Genomic DNA, 19375 nt, shown 5'->3' with positions numbered 1-19375 from the left:
GAGAAGACTCTTGAGAGTCCCTTGGACTGCAAGGAGATCCAATCAGTCCATCCTAAAGGAGACCAGTCCTGAGTGTTCATTGGAAGGACTGATGTTGAAGCTGAAACTCCAATACTTTGGCCACCTCATGCGAAGAGCTGACTCATTTCAAAAGACCCTGATGCTGGGAGGGATTGAGGGCAGGAGGAGAAGGGGATGACAGAGGATAAGATGGTTGGATGGCATCACCAACTCAATGGACATGGGCTTGGGTGGACTCCAGGAGTTGGTGATGGACAGGGAGGCCTGGCGTGCTGTGGTTCATGGGGTCACAAAGAGTCAGACACAACTGAGCGGCTGAACTGAACTGAAGATCTAATTTATAGACGCTAAGAGAATGTCAACTGGAATAGACAGTGTGGTATAATAAAAAATGCATTGAGGAAATGCATGCACAAATTTGTTCATCTGTACCCTTGAGATTTGTGCATCTTACTGTATGAAAATTATATCTCAATTTGTTAGCAAAAAATAAAGCATATTAGAATTAAAGTTAGAATTAGAAGACTCCTTCAGGTTTATATGTCAACAACCTGTGACAACCTTCCAGTCTAAACTTAGGCTATTATGATAATGCACTGAAGGCTATGAATAAACCTTTAAAACATACAATACTACTCATTCTCCCTGAGTGAAATTCACCTCTACCCTTGAGAATTTTGATCATATGTAGTTTACTCATTATGTATGAATTTCTGGAGGATAATATTGCAAAATTGTTTTGGTAATAATGAATATGACATGATTAGAGATTTAGAATAGATGAAGGGCCTTTTAAAATGTGAACTCATTATTTTCTCTGTATGTAGTAATGAGATTGAGTACACTCTTTGGTAGAAAATTATAGCCTGCAAGAACTCAGTGTACTGGAAGTTCTAAGGGGTGTTTATCAATGTTAACCATCTTGTTTAATCATTTTCAGCTTGCTATCCAAATATCCAAAGATGGGCTACCAGGCAGAGTGCCACTGTGGGTTATCCTGCTGAGTGCTTTTGCTGGATTATTGCTATTAATGTTGCTCATATTAGCACTGTGGAAGGTAAGAATCAGAGTTCCTTAGACTTTTCTACTTCAGTTGTCAACAGCATATTGGTGAAACAAATTATGACTTATCCATGCTTTGGGATATAGTATTGTGTAGCCATTAAAAACACTGAAATGATAACCAAGACAAAATTAAAAAGAAAAATATATATCTCAAATGCTGTACACAACTTGAAACCACTTTTGTACAAGAAAGAAATAGACATATCCCCAAATTATGGAAGATCTCTCTAGAGATTGGGATTATAGGGGACTTTCATTTGTCTATAACACTGGAAATTATAAATTAAGTGTGCATTATTTTTATAAGCAGAGAAGAATGAAAACTCCCTTTTATAGAAAAAAGAAAAGAATGCATTCCTATGTCAGTTTAAGAACATAGAAGCAACAGAATTATGGTTAAGATAAAGCCCTATCCTAATCACATATCTTTATGTATCTTAAAAATTAAATGCTCTTTAATATATAAAAATACCACATTTTATGCAATAGTTGCATGCCTGAGTGAGAAATGAGATATTTGTTCAATTAGTTGATGACACAGAAATCTTATACTTTTACACACTCCTGTTTCAAATCCTCCTGTAAAACTAACTTATTTTTTGTCTAGTCAATCTATATTTACATATCAACAGATGTTTATTTCCATATCAGTAGATGTTTTGCTTAAATTAAGATATGCAAAATCTTTCAATCTTTGTATCTTTTTCAAATTAAGCAGAAATGAAATGATAGCTTTTAGGATAAATTTAATAGAGAATAAAATCTCATAGAAAAGTTGAATTTAATGTTTTTCTAATGAAATATCAAACTGGCATTTATTCTAGCATTTATCACCCTATATTTTATTGTTTTGTTCAAAAGTAAAATTATCAATATGTTAAAAATAGAGATTGTGGCTACATATTCATTTTTGTGATAGCTGAGCAACAGAATTATCTTTTAATCAAATAGTTTAAATAGCAAATTTCTCTCCCATCAAATTACCACCTGCTACTACCCATTCTGACTTACCATAACTATCTTCCTCTTTTCAGGAGGTTATTCTCAGAGAAGATGAACACAGCTGTGTTAAAGATGTATGTCAGGAGCATTTAGTTTAGTAAATAGAATCCATAGCTTTTCTCCAGCAAAGTCTCCAGGACAGAATTCTCCACCATCTCAGACCTGCAGCTCTTCCTCCTGCTTTGCAGGGTATCCACGCTCTGTCTGTAATACCTGGCTTTGCCACACTGTGGTACCCAAGGCCTGGCTTAGCAGTGTCAAGGGTGTGCTTGGAACGTAGAAAATGGTTTCTTTGTTTGTCAGCACCTGTAATAGGACATTTTACTGGTGATTTCTTTCAGTATGGTCTTCTAAGCACAGCACTTGCTCATACAGTTTTAGGACACTGCTGCCAAGGGAAGAGGGAAGCCAGAGCTGATATCTGAGTAGTCTCTCTAGCTGCATACCTCTCCTTAAAGCTAACAAATAATTTTCAGCCCTGTTTCTTGGTCATCAGTCTGAAAAAAGCTGGAGAAGGAAATGGCAACCCACTCTAGTATTCTTGCCTGGAGAACTCCATGGACAGAGGAGCCTGGTGGGCTATAGTCCAGGGAGTCACAAAGGGTTGGACACAACTGAGCGACTAACACTGAAAAAAGCATAAGTGTAAAAGCAAACACCTTCTTCCATCCAGGATATGACTTGATGATATGTTCTGATGGCTTCTTAGATCTTCTTTTTAAGCCCAAAGGTTTTGCAGCCTTTGGACACTCCTGACCTGTAGGTTCAGTTAACTCAGTCACATCAGTGGGAATGCCAGTAATCAGAATGGTATTTCCACAGTAGAGGGGAGGCAAACTAGCACTTATTGAGTGTTTACTGTGTACCAGGAACTGTTTTCAGCTTTTCCACTTTAGATATTAACATCAACCCTATGAGAAAGACACTATTATGGACCTCATTTTGTAAGCAAAGAAGCTGAGGCATAGAAAAAAATATGTTTCCCAAAGTCACATGGGTTGTCAGTTTCAGAGTAGAGAATCATCTGGGCCATTTCACTTTTGTGTCAGCGCTATTAACCCCCTCACTCTATGGTCTCCCTTGCTTCTAGTTACTCTGTTTTCTTTACAGTCTTTTCAACTAAGTCTTTTAACTATATTTTATACTTGGGGACACTGAAGCAAATGGAAGTTAACCCCTCTAAGAGTTCTCATCTAGTAAGGGACTGGGTTGAAGCAATGCCTTTATCCAGTATAGTCCTCTGCTGCACTCTATGGGGCAAGCTCTTTGCTCTGGAGCTCCAGGCATTGATTTTGCTCAAGAAGGTCATGAACTCCCTGAAATATATAAAAATATTTGGTATTGGAGTGATTGCCCCTGGTTGGGTTCAACCTTTCAGCAGCTCTGTTATACTGGAAAGATTACTTGCCCTCCTCTTGCCTGAACCTCCCTGAAGCATTTGGTCTGCAGCAAGCTCAGAAAAGCTACCCTCATCCCCACACACCTTTTTAGACTAATTTTAGACTAGTGGAGCAGAAACCTCAGGACTAGTCTTTCTTCATTCTTCTTCCAAACCCCAACTGTGTGGGAGTTCATCAAAACTCTCAGTTTGAGATTTTGTGCAGGAAGCAGGTGAAAGATTCCTCCTGGAACTAGAATTCGATTTCAAAAGGCACAGTCTCTGTAACTTTATCTTCATAGCATGCATCGAAGAGATTAAGACTTGACAAAATCTTAGTAGGTGCTTACTATACTTAACCTTGATGGGCGAAGGCTTTAGAGGAGACAGGTTTAAATAGATTGGAAAGTATGTCCTGAAATCTGGTAACACCTGCTAAGGGAGAAACTCAGTCATCATAACCAAAAGGATAGAATGAGATGGTCCACAAAGGAACCCTGAGAAATCAGATTGCTCCTGTCTTAACTTGATCTTACACTGATGTCTAAAGATCCACCCTTAATGATTTATTTACTAATCCTATAGCTTTGTTCCCTCATCCAATATGCATATTGTGAGGGGAGTGTGAGTGGGGGATAGTACTGCTATCTAGTAGCCTTTTATATGTTAATATAAACATTTTGATGATGGACAGGGAAGCCTGGTGTGCTGCAGTCCATTGGGTTGCGAAGAGTTGGACAGGACTGAGCGATTGAACTGATAAATGTTTTCATTCAACACTTATTCCATATTACAACCGTTGAGCACGTATTTCTGCCAGGGACTGTTTAATCAGACTTTTGCCACAGGGTTTTTAATTAGGGGGGAATACAAATAAGATCATTAAGTAAAAACAAACAGAAAAAGAAAGTGAAAACTATAAAGTAAGTTTGGGTACTAGAAACAAACTTAACTTGTTACAAATGTTAACTAGAATTGGCCCTGTCCAATTTGAAGCTATGAACATGTATCTTCCTAGTTTTCACTCTAATTACCCAACTTGCACTGAAAACCCAATGTTAATAGAATCAGTTGGGTGGAAAACTTTTGTTAACAGGAGTTAAGTTTTAAAACTAAGCTTTTAATGTATGAAAGCAAAGGAAGGTTGAAAAGAAGCCAAAAAAAAAAAAAACTTGAGAGGGAAGAAGAAAAGATCAGGAACTGGGCAGGGCAGGAAAGAGAAAAGTCATGATTCACCACCTGCTTTTGTGAGAGCTTTGTCTGATTTATTTTCGACTCAGGACATGCAGGTACAAGTTCAAAGGCTTAATGGTTTGTGAATCCAGAATGCGTAGATTTGGCTCAGAGAAAAAGGCCTGATACATGTAGGAGAATTTGTATTCTAGGGAAGACACACATATTGTTTCTTCATGTTCATTTGTTCTATCGTCACCTCTTTTGTGATGTCCAGTTCAGTTCAGTTCAGTTGCTCAGTCGTGTCCAACTCTTTGCGACCCCATGAATCGCAGCATGCCAGGCCTCCCTGTCCATCACCAACTCCCGGTGTTCACTCAGACTCACGTCCATCGAGTCAGTGATGCCATCCAGCCATCTCATCCTCTGTCGGCCCCTTCTCCTCCTGCCCCCAATCCCTCCCAGCATCAGAGTCTTTTCCAATGAGTCAACTCTTCGCATGAAGTGGCCAAAGTACTGGAGTTTCAGCTTTAGCATCATTCCTTCCAAAGAAATCCCAGGGCTGATCTCCTTTAGAATGGACTGGTTGGATCTCCTTGCAGTCCAAGGGACTCGTGATGTCTACCACCAACTAAATTCTGGAGTGGAGGAAGACATAAAGCCCTGAGTAAAACTTCTCTAATTTAAAATTGCATACTTTTCACCATTTATGACCTTAGAAGTCTCAATTGTTTTATAATAATTAAGAAAAAATAGGATTCCCTTGCATAATTTACCACAACTTTATGATTAAAAGGGACCTTCCCTGGTAGCTCAGTCGATAAAGAATCTGCCTGCTGTACAGGAGACCCAGGTTTGATCCCTGGGTCAGGAAGATCCCCTGGAGAAGAAAATGGCAACCCATTCCAGTATCCTTGCCTGGAAAATCCCCTGGACAGAGGAGCCTGACAGGCTGCAGTCCATGGAGTCGCAGAGAGTCCGGCACGATTGAGCGACTAACACTTTCACTTTCTTTCATGATTAAAATGACATGAAGGTGCCACATAAAGAATTAACTCACGGTCTTTGCTTGAACTATTAAAATCCACTCTCAAATTTTTTAAAAGAATACAGATTTAAAAGAATATTTCTCTAGGACCTTTTAAAAAAATTTTTTTTAATACCCATGTTAGATTAGAATATTGCAAAGGTTCCTTCCAGCTCCTATCCTTTTTTTTTAACGTAACAACATAATGGGCACAGTCATGTCTGACGCTTTGCAACCCCATGGACTGTAGCCTGCCAGGCTCCTCTGTCCATGGATTTTCCAGGCAAGAATATTGGAGTGGGTTGCCATTTCCTTCTCCAGGAAATCTACCCAATCTAAGGATCCAACCCTCATCTCTAACATCTTCTGCATTGGCAGGCAGATTCTTTATCCTTTTTTTTAAATTATTATTCTATATAATTGGAAATAATAAAGCACTTGTAATTTTTATCACAATGCATCATGAAAAGTGATCCACGTTCATCACTACGTGGAATTTTTCATATGTTCAATTACTTCATTTTCATATCCAAATGATACAGGGTGTTTTCAAGAGTCTTTTTATGTCAAGCCTACATAGATGGATGTGCTAATACATTTAAAGTTAATCCAGGGCTTCCTTTGTGGCTCAGTGGTAAAAAGTCTGCCTGCCAGTGCAGGAGACATGTGTTCAATCCCTGGTCCAGGAAGAACTCACATGCTGTGGAGCAACTAAGTCCATGTGCCACAAATTCTAAGCTGGTGCTACGCAGGAACCACAGCTGCTGCGCCCATGCGCAGCAACTCCCGGAGCCCACTCCACAACAGGACAAGGCACCACAAGGAGAAGCGGAAGCACCACAACGAAGAGTAGCCCCCGCTCACCGCAACTAGAGCAAAGCCCGCGCAGCAACGAAGACCCAGCACAGCAGAGCCAAAAATAAAAATATATCTTTTTAAAGTTAACCCAGACAACTCAGAAATCTCCCCAACCTCCTAGCCATAGTGTACCTACCAGATTCACCATCATCTCTAATGACCTCAATTTATGACCATTGATTATTCGATGGAAATTTCTCTGACATGTGCTTAAAAAAGAAAGATGATGGCAAAGTAGAGACAGGGCTGGATAACTACAGTTTACGTGTTTCCCAAAATATTTTTCCAGAGCCCTTTAAGTTAGTTTGCTACATAGATTAGTTTTTTGTTTTTTTTTTAATCTGTTCTTCTGTATCATCTAATCTACTAGGGAGGGTTGTTTGTGGGTTTTTTTTTTTTTTTTCAATTTTATTTATTTATTTTGGCTGCACTGGGTCTTGGTTGCAACGCACAGGCTTCTCGCTCTGGTGGCTCCCCTGTTGCAGAGCACAGGCTCTAGGCCTGCAGGCTTCATTAGCTGCATCAGTCAAGCCCAGTAGTTGTGGCACAGGGGCTTAGTCTCACTGAGGCATGTGGACTCCTCCCAGACCAGGGATCGAACTCAACTCTCCTGCATTGGCAGGTGGATTCTCAACCACTGGACCACCAGGGAAGTCCAATAACTGTCATTTCTTGACGTTCAATATTATCTAATAGGTCAGTTGAAAAGAATACCTCTTGATTATTTTATTTGTATGCCCACAATTGCTAACATTTTACTAAGCTAAATTTTATCTGAGATTAATATTTATTACCTAAATTCAAATAACTAATTGTGTTATGTTTCATATTTTCTCTAAGATTGGATTCTTCAAAAGACCACTAAAGAAGAAAATGGAGAAATGAAATATTTGGAAGAGAAGAAATAATTATTCAATAATCCTCAGGTTTGCCTCAAATATGTGACAAGAAATTAATAAACGCAATCAAAGACATAGTCACATAACGTTATGTAATCCATCAGGGATTAGTCACTTAGAAAATAACAGATCAAGCAAGATCCAAAAACAGTACCGTAAAGATATATTTTATAAAATGTTGAAAAATATTTTTAAATAATTACTCATTTTTGTTGAGTAAGCAAAATTACAAAGTGTTTTGAAGATGAAAAATAACCTGTACAAATATGTTTATATATTAAATTACCAAAGTATTTAAGGAATACAGAAAAAGATTTTTATGATCATTGAAATATTTACTTTCAAAATAGTATAAATTAAGCTTTTTCCATTGATTCCTGATGGATATCCACATTCAGCATGATAGTCAACATTTGTAAATGCAAAGAAAGGAATTTTACCTGAAAAAGATCACTTCCCCCCATTTAAATGAGAAAAATTTTCCTATATACAGTATAGACTGAAAATAGAATCAAATCACAGAGAATACAGTCAGCATCTTTGTGTTGGGTTCTGTACTTGGAAAATTTTCTTTTCCAAAGTGTTTGTAAAATAGTACAATTGAGCTGAAATTTTATCTAGGAGAGAAAATCAAGAAAGACTTTTGAAAAGCAAGTGCACTGAATGGATTAATTTAAGCTTTTATATAACACAGTTTTGATATTGAACTCTGAAACTCAAAACTCTTTTATACTAAAAATAACAGCAGTTTTATGTGACATAGCACTGATTTGTCGTGAAAAATCATGTGTGCGGTATATGCAAAAATGATTTCTGATAATGTTGATGGATGCTGCAGAAATGCTGGTCATCTTTTCTGGGCAACTTTTGAACATGAAGGGTCCCAGGATGTAACCCAAAGTAAGAGTTGATTCAACTCTTTGGTACATGGTTCATTCAAACCCTCAAGCTGTGAGAGTATGTTTATTTTTAATCTTTGTAAAGGTATTTAATTTTCCAAACACAATTCTTTTTATGAAAAGGCAGTATTTCATTTCAGTATTGCATTTTACCAACAAGCCACTGCTTTTGTGAGTGTGGCATATCAATATTTAAATATATCTCCAGAAATGCGTTTTAAAGAATTTCAAGTTTGAAACCTCACACCAACAGAAAGACATCACACTTTTGTATGAGCTTCTTTGTTCTTGAAGTAATCATTATGGTGCATCGGACTCTACTGTAGCATAAGTTCCTAGGTTGCTCCATTTCTTGGAAAAAACAACAACAAATGAATGAATGTATGTGTGAACTACTGCTGTAAAATTGGCTGCTACTTCTGCAGCAACTCCATCTCTCTACCTGATTGACTGTCACAAGATCAGAATCCATACTCATCTAGAAAATCCTGGGCTCTACTTTTCTCATAAAGCAGCAAATCAATGGAAAATAATCAAATGCCACGGATTTCTTTTTTAAAAACTAATTTCCAGGGAATTATCTGTGGACTCAGAGGCAGCCTACCCCATGGCTCTCTACGTCTGCATCTAAAATCCTGATGGTCAAAGACAGGCACCTGGGGAGTGCTGAGGACATCAGTGGCTAAAAGAAAGTCTGTCTCTCCAGAGATTTCGTATCCTCTTGCTGGCCTGTCATTTGTTCAGAAATGTCCCGTATTAGAATTTTCTTCATTCCCACCACCTGTGTCCAGGTTCCAAAATCATTCTTTCCACCTGTCATTTGCCTGCTCAACGAAGCATCTCTCGTATTCGGGGTCATCACGGTGCACACCCCCAGTGCACAGCCTGCTTAGCAGCTCTGCTCCAAGCTCAGCACATTCTTTGAAATAAATCTGATAGATAAAATTTTTTTTAATTCACACTTGTTCTCTGACTCCTAGATAAGGCATTCACTGAACCAGGAGTATGCAGATTTCAACTAAATATATTGTTAACCCAAAGGGGAAAAATAGAAAAGATGACATTTTTAACATATTAGAAAAGAGGGGAAGAGGTATTTGGCCAGATCAAAGAGCTACTTACAAGCTCTACACAGTTTTCAACATAAGTCATTCATGGTTTTTAAGTAAACGGTTAAATGAGCCAGATATCCTGTTTCCCTAATATTGTAATCTTTTGAGGCTTATGTGTGTATGTGTCTATGCATCTGTGCACGTAGGTGTATAAACACACACGCACGCACACACACACACACGCATGCATGCATGCCCAGACACAGGTTGAAGAAAAAATACCTCAACACCAAGTGACAGTTTACAAGAAATAAACACACAAAAGCTACACCACAAGAAAAGTTTGATTCACCCTCTTTGCATATTCTTTTCACTTTCTTTAATATTTAACTTTAGCATATAGTTATGTAATATCTAGATATCATGAATGTAGAAGTTGGGCTAAAATAATGTCAGCAGTTATCCCAAATTAGCTTTGTACAGATGTCCTAAAACATAATCAATGATTAGGAAATATATAAAACTCTATTATTTTAAAACATTTAATAAGAAAAGTGATACAATTATGAACTTTTATTGGTTAAATTAAATTGCAAAAAATATTTCTTTTTTTAACTTTGATATGTTTAAAAATTAATTGTTGCTTTTGCTATAGACTGAACTATGTAAGAAGTCCCTTTCCATACCAAACCTATAATGGTATACTGGTAAATTATTTAACAGCTGACTTTCCTGGAGGGAAAAAAAAAAATCCCTGATTTGTGTTATTAGCCAGTTTTCATGATCTAAATTGTTTTGTCATGGCCATTTTCAAGCTACTAACATAACCCTAACCAGCTTGTAGAACTCCTGAAAATATATTTGTCAGTTCTCCTGTATCAGTATGAGCTGGCTTCAGCACACCATTGAGATAGACTGCGTGTGTGCTAAGTCTCTTAGTCATGTCTGACTCTTTGCAACCCTCTGGATTGTAGCCTGCCAGGCTCCTCTGTCCATGGGCTTCTCCAGGCAAGAATACTGGAGTGGGTTGCCATTTCCTTCTCCAGGGGATCTTCCCAACCCAGATTAGATGATAATGATATAAATAGATGATAGATGGATATGATAGATAAATAAAAATATAGCATGTATATATATACATACACAAACATGCACAATACAATCAGATTTCAGATTATTCTTAAAATGCTACCCTCAAGCCCAGTAGACAAAGTGCTCACAGTTTCCCATTTTTCCATCTTAATTTCTAACATTGTAATCTTCCTTTAATATTAATAAAATGATACAAACTTGCTGGAAAAGGAAGGAGTTGAAAGTAAAAATGTATATAATTTTGAAGAAATGAAATGAAAATCAGACCTACACAGCCGCAAAGAAGCTGTTTCACTTTCTCTAGGAATCCAGAGCCCTGGAGCCATACCATGAAAGGTCATTCTCTGTAAATATTTGTAATTTCTATGATTCAGTTTGAACTTCAGTGATCCAATTTATTCAGTTATTTTCTCCAAGCCCTAGATTCTCGGGCAATTTAATCTTTGAATATTTTCTGTGTCATAACTGTGTTTGAAATGAGGCTTGTGGGAGGACATACTTTTATTAAATTTGATGTTTATTCAACCATAGTAATTTATAATTTTACCTTTTATAAAACCAATACCTAAGCTTAATTGGGGGAGAAGGCAATGGCAACCCACTCCAGTACTCTTGCCTGGGAAATCCCTTGGACAGAGGAGCCTGGTAGGCTGCAGTCCATGGGGTCGCGAAGGTCGGACACGACTGAGTGACTTCCCTTTCACTTTTCACTTTCATGCATTGGAGAAGGAAATGGCAACCTACTCCAGTGTTCTTGCCTGGAGAATCCCAGGGATGGCGGAGCCTGGTGGGCTGCCATCTATGGGGTCGCACGGAGTTGGACACGACTGAAGCGACTTAGCAGCGGCAGCAGCAAGCTTAATTGGGAAACAAATATTTGCACCAAAGCAAGAGGTGGTTGCAGAATGCTTGAGTAAAGTTGGGTGGGAGGAGAGGCTGAGAGAAGAGCTGGTGTGTTCTCTGCAGGTGGCCCCAGAAGGATCACAGTTTGCAGTGTGTGCCCGCTGGCATCTGTTCACTGCGCTTTCCTACCGGATATCCTCTCGGTCAAACATGTTGTAATCTGCTCCTTGTGAATGAACTGTCTTTTCTTTGCACAACACTGAGAAAACTAGGGAAGACTCAGGCTCAGAGCATGGTTCCTGTGTCCAGGATAGTCACAGTATTGTTCAAATAAAGAAGCTTCCTGGCAAGTCAGTCTTTTAGAACTAGTATCCTATGTATCCTTCGTTGATTTTCAACACTTCTGAAGTCTCCCTCTATTAGTCTTCTCCCCAAGGGACATTTATGAGAAGACTCCTGGAGAAAAATCTGTTTAAAATATGTGCTCTGTTTGCTGTGAATTCCAGCTGCTGTGACTTGATCACTTACACAGGATGTCAGTTCTCCCTTCTTCTGTAGCAATCTAAAGGGTTGGTACAGTAAATGGAATAAGGGCAAGATGAAAGGCACTTCAGAGATGGAGCATCTTTAAGGAATTTACAAACCATTATTGGGACACTATCAGCAGTGTGGGGCTGACAGGATTTAGCCCTTCCATGGGTCTCCATCAGCACCCCCTAGTCCCCATCCTCATCCATGGAAATTACAATATAAACTAAAATCAAAAAGAGGAGCTTTAAAATCCTCAAAATGATGCTACTACTTTTTAATTAAAATATACAAGTTAACTGTAAACAGCAGGCATTTTCATGCAAACACAACTTTAAGGTGAATCCACTGGGCAACAGGATTCTAATCAGTTTGCTGTCCCTGATCACTTCCTACCCAGAAATTCTGAAACCACCACTGGAAATGAACTCTGCATTCCAGAAGGCTGAAGGCTGCCATTTCTGAATGGGAGCACTGTTGTGCAACATCTTAAGAACAACAGTAAAAAAAAAGTTAAAATCTAACATTGTAATCTGGTGAAAGAGTCAGTATTTTTGATCCTCAATTTAAAATTTAACCTTGAATTTAGCAATTCCAAGCAACAGCCTTTGACCATCAACCTTGAGGAAAAGTACAGGTGTGTGTGGAGGCTCTTCAGTCCCCAGCCCATTGTCCCCACAACATGTGGTCCCCAGGACATCCAGTTCTTAAACCTGAGCTCCCAAACCCACTACATCCCAGGATCAACCCTCCCACAACAAATACACTCTTAAGCACATGCTGAAGTTTTACCATTCCAAAAATATATTAATACAAGAATGAGTTATCACTTCTAATGTTGGGCTCTTTGCTTTGAGATCAGCTTTTTCTTTCCTTTCAAAATACATTAAAGCCTTTCTCCCATATCTGTTAAGTTCAGAACATTATACAGGACTTCCTTGCATTTCCTCTCATTGCAGGGTAGAGAATTTCAATGTCATGCCGACTGGGCAGTAGGACCCAGGGGCCATTTTCAGGATCTCTCTGCTTTCTGCCCTCCAATAGGCTTCTTCTCTTCTCATCTGTACAGTGGGGATGTTTGGTTTTAATCTGGGTCTTCTTGGCAAGGCCATCTGAAGCCTGGTGCCCCTTGCAAGGCCTTGAGGGTTGGATGTTCCTTCTTGGTGAATTGAGTCTTGGAAATCCTTTAATTATCTGACACCATGGAAATCATGGCAATACTGGGCGGATACCAGGGACACTCATAACTATGATTGTGTTTGATGTTACCATATTTCAAATTACATCTTGATGAAAAAAGAGTAAGTCTGGAATTTCAGGAGCTTTTGTGCAAGAGACTGAGACTCCACATTTAATCTTTTATTTCAGTTTGATCTATGCAGAGACTGGGAACCAAACTTTTTAAAGAAATATTCCAAATGAAGAATGAAAGCCAGAATTCAACAGTCCCCTACTGACAGTCCCTGTCCCCAACTCTGTATTTCAGGAGATGGAAAGAGGATTGGATGGGGAACAAGGAGTGGTATAATTGTTTCTTTCTGCTACAGAGTAGCCAAGCAGTAGGGAGTCACCACACAGACACTGATGGTGACTTTCTGAGAGGTCTTAGCATCACTGGCGCAACGACAGGTGACAATCTTCCTGCCGTGTCCCTGAGACATCTTGCATTTTGAGAGACAGAAAAAAAATGTGGGGGAGGGGCTGAAGCTATTTATCTTTTATGTACACACCATTACTCCTCAAAATACTGTAAGCATTTTTAGCCCACATTATACCTGGCCACAATACTAACAAATGTACTTCACACAAGTAAATTGTTGATTAAATAAGAGTAAAAGTATATTCTTACCTGTCTGTTAAGTAGGGTTAATTTCCTGAAGTTTAACATGCTTTGGCTCAAATAAAAACAATCATTTGAAGCAGCAACAGCTCAGATCTTCTTCATTCTAGAACCATTTCACACAGTACATCCCGATACTTGGTGTTTAATTGAGAGACACCCCTGCCTTTATTCAAGACGTAACAGCCACCCTCTGTGTTCCTTAGGAGGAACACTGGCCTGAAGGGAGAATGGTGTACTGCATGTTACTAGTGTCCGGTTGTAAAATTGTTAACAGATAGTGTAAAAAAAGTGTCCATTTTATTAAAAAGAAAAACATTGTATATAATAACTATTGCCCTGAAACATGTATCATACTCACTCTAATAAACTTTTCTGCATGGTCTAACATAAAGTATATTCACTGCTTGTCTATTTACCTCAGAATAAACTCATTAAAATGAACAGCTCAAGGGTGCGTGCATTTCTACATGGCTTTTATTGGACCGACTTGTTAGAAGAAAATATTTTGATTGCATTCAAGAACAAAGAAGCACTAAATCTCTTGATTCTAGTCATTTATTAAGTGCCTGATTTCAACACATGTTAAAAAAGAAATTGGTTATCAGGTAACAATGATTTAAGATGACATAATTAGAAATAGCTGAGGAAGCAAAAAACTATTTTGAATATCCTATATATGGTGCATCCTGTACACTGATTTGAGGTCAGAAGTTTGGTATTTTTGTATAATTCTATCTTATCTTGTACATCAGCTGTGTATTTTACGTCAAGGTAAATGAGCATCCTGTCTTATATGTTAATAAAAAAAATGACTCTTTCAAAGAAAAATGTGACTGCTGTGATTTTAAGTACACGAATTTTGTCCAAGATTAGTATTTCTTCCAGAGCACCAACCTTTTTTTTTTAGCTCCTTGGTAGGTTTCCACTTTAATGCTTCTAAACGGAAAAAACAAAAAGCAAATGCAGTCTGTCTGTGGTGTTTCCTGTACACAATATAGCAATGAGATTAGTGTTTTGCAAACTTGAGACAAAAACCTCAGAATCCATTATTACTACATATCTTCTAATGAGATGTTTTAATAATAAATTATCTGCTGCATAATAATAGATTGGACCACATAGTATAAAACCAAAAAAAACTAAGTGAAAAAGTTATTTTCTCTATTCAGCCTATAGGTTAAAGAAATAATTTCATATATAAGGGCTAGAAGTAAATGCTGGAAGAAGTTTAATAACATGTGTTTATCTTACAAAAGATTATATCCTCAAACTACGCAGTAGAGTGAGTGAAGGAGAGATTTTTATGGAAGAAAAAGACTGACTTATGAAGAGGTTATCTGTAAGGTCCTGGACCAAATTTGTGTCAGTACATGATCCCAATGCACTATCTTTTCTCTCTGACTGTGAGCTCAATAATTCTTTTCCCATTCCACCCTTCACCCAGGAGGAAAGTGCAGTGGAAGTAGTAGAGAGAATCGGGAAATATTCTCTGTAAAAATAAGTGGCAGACATAGAAACGTTATTTTTAAGTCTGGAGCATAGACACAACATTCGCTTTTCTTATCCTTTGTGGTGTCCGATAGTAAAGTTAATGTGATAATCATAAGCAGATTTTAGTAACAATGTTCACCAAATAGAAGTGATCGTTAAAGGGACTGCAGATAATTTCTGTTTTCTTCTTTAGAGTAGCTATTTGAATTGTTTTTTAAAAATGAGTGACAATTTTTAGATTAGGAAAAAATCTTTTAGGGTAAGGAAACATTCACATTGTAAAGCAATTTGAAATTCAGAAAAAAATAATTTTAAAACAATCATTTCACCAGCACCAGAAATTACTAACATTACGTTATCTTGTTTCTAAGCATACATATTTATTTTTTCCATATTTATATTTTGACATACTTCAAATCACAAAGAAATGGTATGCTGTAGGTTTTTTAATTTTTTAAATTTTTCTTTCATAGTAAAAGGATGATAGCCATCAAATTCTTTCCCTCATCCTAGAATTGGCAACAGGAAGGAAAATTACTCCCATATTCTCTCGTTAATAACCATTATACACATATACACATGCCATACTAGTCCAAGTGTCAAATAATTATTTCTTTAACTACTTCTTGAAGCAGCAGTGGGGCAGGGCAAAGAGCAAGGAGTAAACAGGGAAAGATGGGAAAGGTACTCTCACTAAAAATAATAGCAACTGTGGCCTCATTTATCATACAAAACAAATTTGTTTAGTCGCTCAGTCATGTCTGACTCATGACCCCATGGACTGCAGCGTGCTAGGCTTCCCTGTCCTTCACTGTCTCACAGAGTTTGCTCAAACTCATGTCCATTGAGTCAATGATGCCATCTAACTACCTCTGTTAGATGCCATCTAATCTCATCCTCTGTCGTCCCCTTCTCCGGCCTCTTCAATCTTTCCCAGCATGAGAGTATTTTCCAATGAGTCAGCTCTTCGCATCAGGTGGCCAAAGTATTGAAGTTTCAATTTCAGAAAATGAATGGTAATATGACAAATGTAATTCTGACCATATCAGTAATAACGTTAAAGGTAAATGGTCTGAACAGTCAAATCAAAAGTCAGAGATTGCCAAACTGATAAAAGAATAAGGTCCATCTATATGTCCTCTAAAAGAGATTCCAAGGCACAAATAAACGGAACAGAAAATTATGGGGGAAAGATACCATGCAAACAGTAACCATAAAAGAGTTGGAGGCAGCTATATTAATATCAAACAAAATGAACTTAAAGATGAGTGCAATTCCATCAGTCAGTTCAGTTCAGTTCAGTCACTCAGTCGTGGCCGACTCTTTGCAACCCCATGAATCGCAGCACACCAGGCCTCCCTGTCCATCACCAACTCCCAGAATTCACCCAGACTCACGTTCATCGAGTCAGTGATGCCATCCAGCCATCTCATCCTCTGTCGTCCCCTTCTCCTCCTGCCCCCAATCCCTCCCAGCATCAGAGTCTTTTCCAATGAGTCAACTCTTCGCATGAGGTGGCCAAAGTACTGGAGTTTCAGCTTTAGCATCAGTCCTTCCAAAGAAATCCCAGGGCTGATCTCCTTTAGAATGGACTGGTTGGATCTCCTTGCAGTCCAAGGGACTCTCAAGAGTCTTCTCCAACACCACAGTTCAAAAGCATCAATTCTTCGGCGCTCAGCTTTCTTTAAAGTCCAACTCTCACATCCATACATGACCACAGGAAAAACCATAGCCTTGACTAGACGAACCTTTGTTGGCAAAGTAATGTCTCTGCTTATGAATGTGCTATCTAGGTTGGTCATAACTTTCCTTCCAAGGAGTAAGTGTCTTTTAATTTCATGGCTGCAGTCACCATCTGCAGTGATTTTGGAGCCCAGAAAAATAAAGTCTGACACTGTTTCCACTGTTTCCCCATCTATTTCCCATGAAGTGATGGGACCGGATGCCATGATCTTTGTTTTCTGAATGTTGAGCTTTAAGCCAACTTTTTCACTCTCCACTTTCACTTTCATCAAGAGGCTTTTCAATCCCATACTACTCAGCAATAAACAGGAATGAAATTGGGTCATTTGCAGAGATGTGGATGGACCTAGAGTGTCATACAGAATGAAGTAAGTCAGAAAGAGGAGATATCATATATTAACACATATATGTGAAATGTAGAAAAACAGTATAGATGATTTCATTTGCAACACAGAGATAGTGACACAGACATAGAGATCAAACAAATGGATACCGAGGGGGAGAAGTGGGGGTTGAATTGGGAGATTGGGGTTGAAATATATATACTAGTAATAATCTGTATAAAATATATAGCTAATGAGAACCTATTGCATAGCACAGGAAACTCTACTGAATGCTCTGTGATTACCTAAATGGGAAGGAAATCCAAAAAGAGGAGATATATGTATACATATAGCTGATTCATTTTACTGTACAGTGGAAACTAACATAACATTGTAAAGCAACTATATTCCAATAAAAATTAATTTTTAAAAAATGAGTGTAATTCCAGACTTGAGAATTCTTGTGAAGGAAACCTGGAATTCCTCTAACTATATAGAAATCCTAGACTTATACTTGTGGAGAAGGAAATGGCAACCCACTCCAGTGTTCTTGCCTGGAGAATCCCAGGGACAGCGGAGCCAGGTGGGCTGCCATCTATGGGGTCGCACAGAGTCGGACACGACTGAAGCAACTTAGCAGACTAATACTTGAGTTGACTTTGATGTCTTGTAGGTTTTCAAGGATTCATAGGTGCCTGAAATTAAATTTCTGCGTGGAGTAGAGCCAAATCAAGGAGTTATCTCACTCTGAGACTTGACTCTTAAATCAGGGTGTAGCATCCCTGACTTGCACAGAGTTTAGTTACAATGGTTCAGTTCCTCCCCAATTTCAGGAATAACAAGGCAAGCACCATTGTCCGTAGATACCCAGGCTGCCAGCCCCTTCACAGATGAATGCTCTTTGGCCATGTGCCAGAGTTCTAGTTAGTATTTGACTGGCAAGTACTAGCTTAATCCAGTACTTGCATTAATTCAATAAAAGCAGCATTGAAACATCCACAGGTTTGGTCTTTAGCTGCCATTTCACTCAGTTATCTTTTGTTGTTGTTGTTTTTATAGTATCTTTCAACCAGCCATGTGGGGCATGAATTCATTTAGAAACCCCAATCCTGAATGGCATTCCAAAGGCAACAGTGGAAATGCCCAAGCCTGGAAAATAAAGAACAGCAGCCAGAATTGGCCATCAGACTGTGATTAGTGGGGCTGGAAGTAGGCCACGCCGAGGACTCTAAGCACCCCCTTAATGAAATGTCCAGGGCTCTTTCGTTTTATGTGCTGAGTCTCTCTTTTTTTTTTATTTTCTTCCTTTCTTAACAGTCAGACTTTTCTATTCTATTAGCACCCAAGTGCCATCTGTTATTCCTTTTCACACACTTTTCAAAGCTTTCTCTCACTCCTGCCCATTCTGCATACCTCACCATTATAATGTGGATAATTCTTCAGAGATTCCAATTAGTGTGTTGTTGGACAGCTCAAGAATACAGCCTCTTTGTTACTGAGAGGCATCTGCATTCTCTTCCTCTAGTTCTTGCTCCTGGCATGTCCTGCTGCTGGATCCTCAATACAAAGACCTGTGCTATCTTTACTTCTGAAATGAGGCTGAGCATCCCTTCCTCTCATGTCTATATTACTCTCGGTTACTCTCGAGCTACAACTCCTTAAAAAAGAGCATATCAAAACAAAACAAAACACTTTCTCCTTTAACCCACCAACAGAAGCCACTTATCTGTAATCCAAGTCGTACTCCTTTCAGACGCTGGGTCAATGCTTTATCTAGTTCCTCCACCAAGGTAACCTCATTTACAAAACTCCTCAATCCTAAGTGCAAGTTGACTCCCGCTGGTCCTCCAGCCTGAGCAGACAACATCCGAAGGAGTGGCCTTGGTTGCACAAGGGCATCCTCCTCCACAAGTGGACTGTGGGGGAAGGGCAGGGTGTATTGAACTTCTGTTTTACCCTCTCTCTGCTTTCTGTTGGTCAGAGAAGTTGGCCACAACAAACTTGTGTTGAACTGAATATGACAGAACCTATTTAACATGAAGAGAGAGGACCTTTCCTCACTACACAGAATTCAGAAATTGGCTGACAGCAAAAATGAGAATAAAAATCAGAGACGTTGATTGAATTGCATTTGATGA

At 38.6% G+C, this 19375-nt stretch overlaps 1 protein-coding gene across 1 annotated transcript in view; it reads left to right on the top strand.

Annotated features, from left to right (window-relative positions):
• The window catches only part of ITGA1 (integrin subunit alpha 1), a 182000-nt gene extending 167498 nt beyond the window's left edge, over positions 1–14502 (top strand). Inside the window, exons 29-30 of the mRNA XM_027519949.1 lie at positions 962–1078; positions 7365–14502. Coding sequence (XP_027375750.1) covers positions 962–1078; positions 7365–7409 — 162 coding nt within the window. The 3' untranslated portion in view covers positions 7410–14502. The remainder of the gene's footprint in view (positions 1–961; positions 1079–7364) is intronic.
• The last annotated feature ends 4873 nt before the right edge of the window (positions 14503–19375 follow it).

The sequence above is a fragment of the Bos indicus x Bos taurus genome, chromosome 20 (assembly GCF_003369695.1).
Source record: "Bos indicus x Bos taurus breed Angus x Brahman F1 hybrid chromosome 20, Bos_hybrid_MaternalHap_v2.0, whole genome shotgun sequence".
NCBI lineage: Eukaryota > Metazoa > Chordata > Mammalia > Artiodactyla > Bovidae > Bos > Bos indicus x Bos taurus.
Note: the sequence above shows the minus strand (reverse complement) of the source record. Positions and strands in the feature narration are given on the sequence as shown.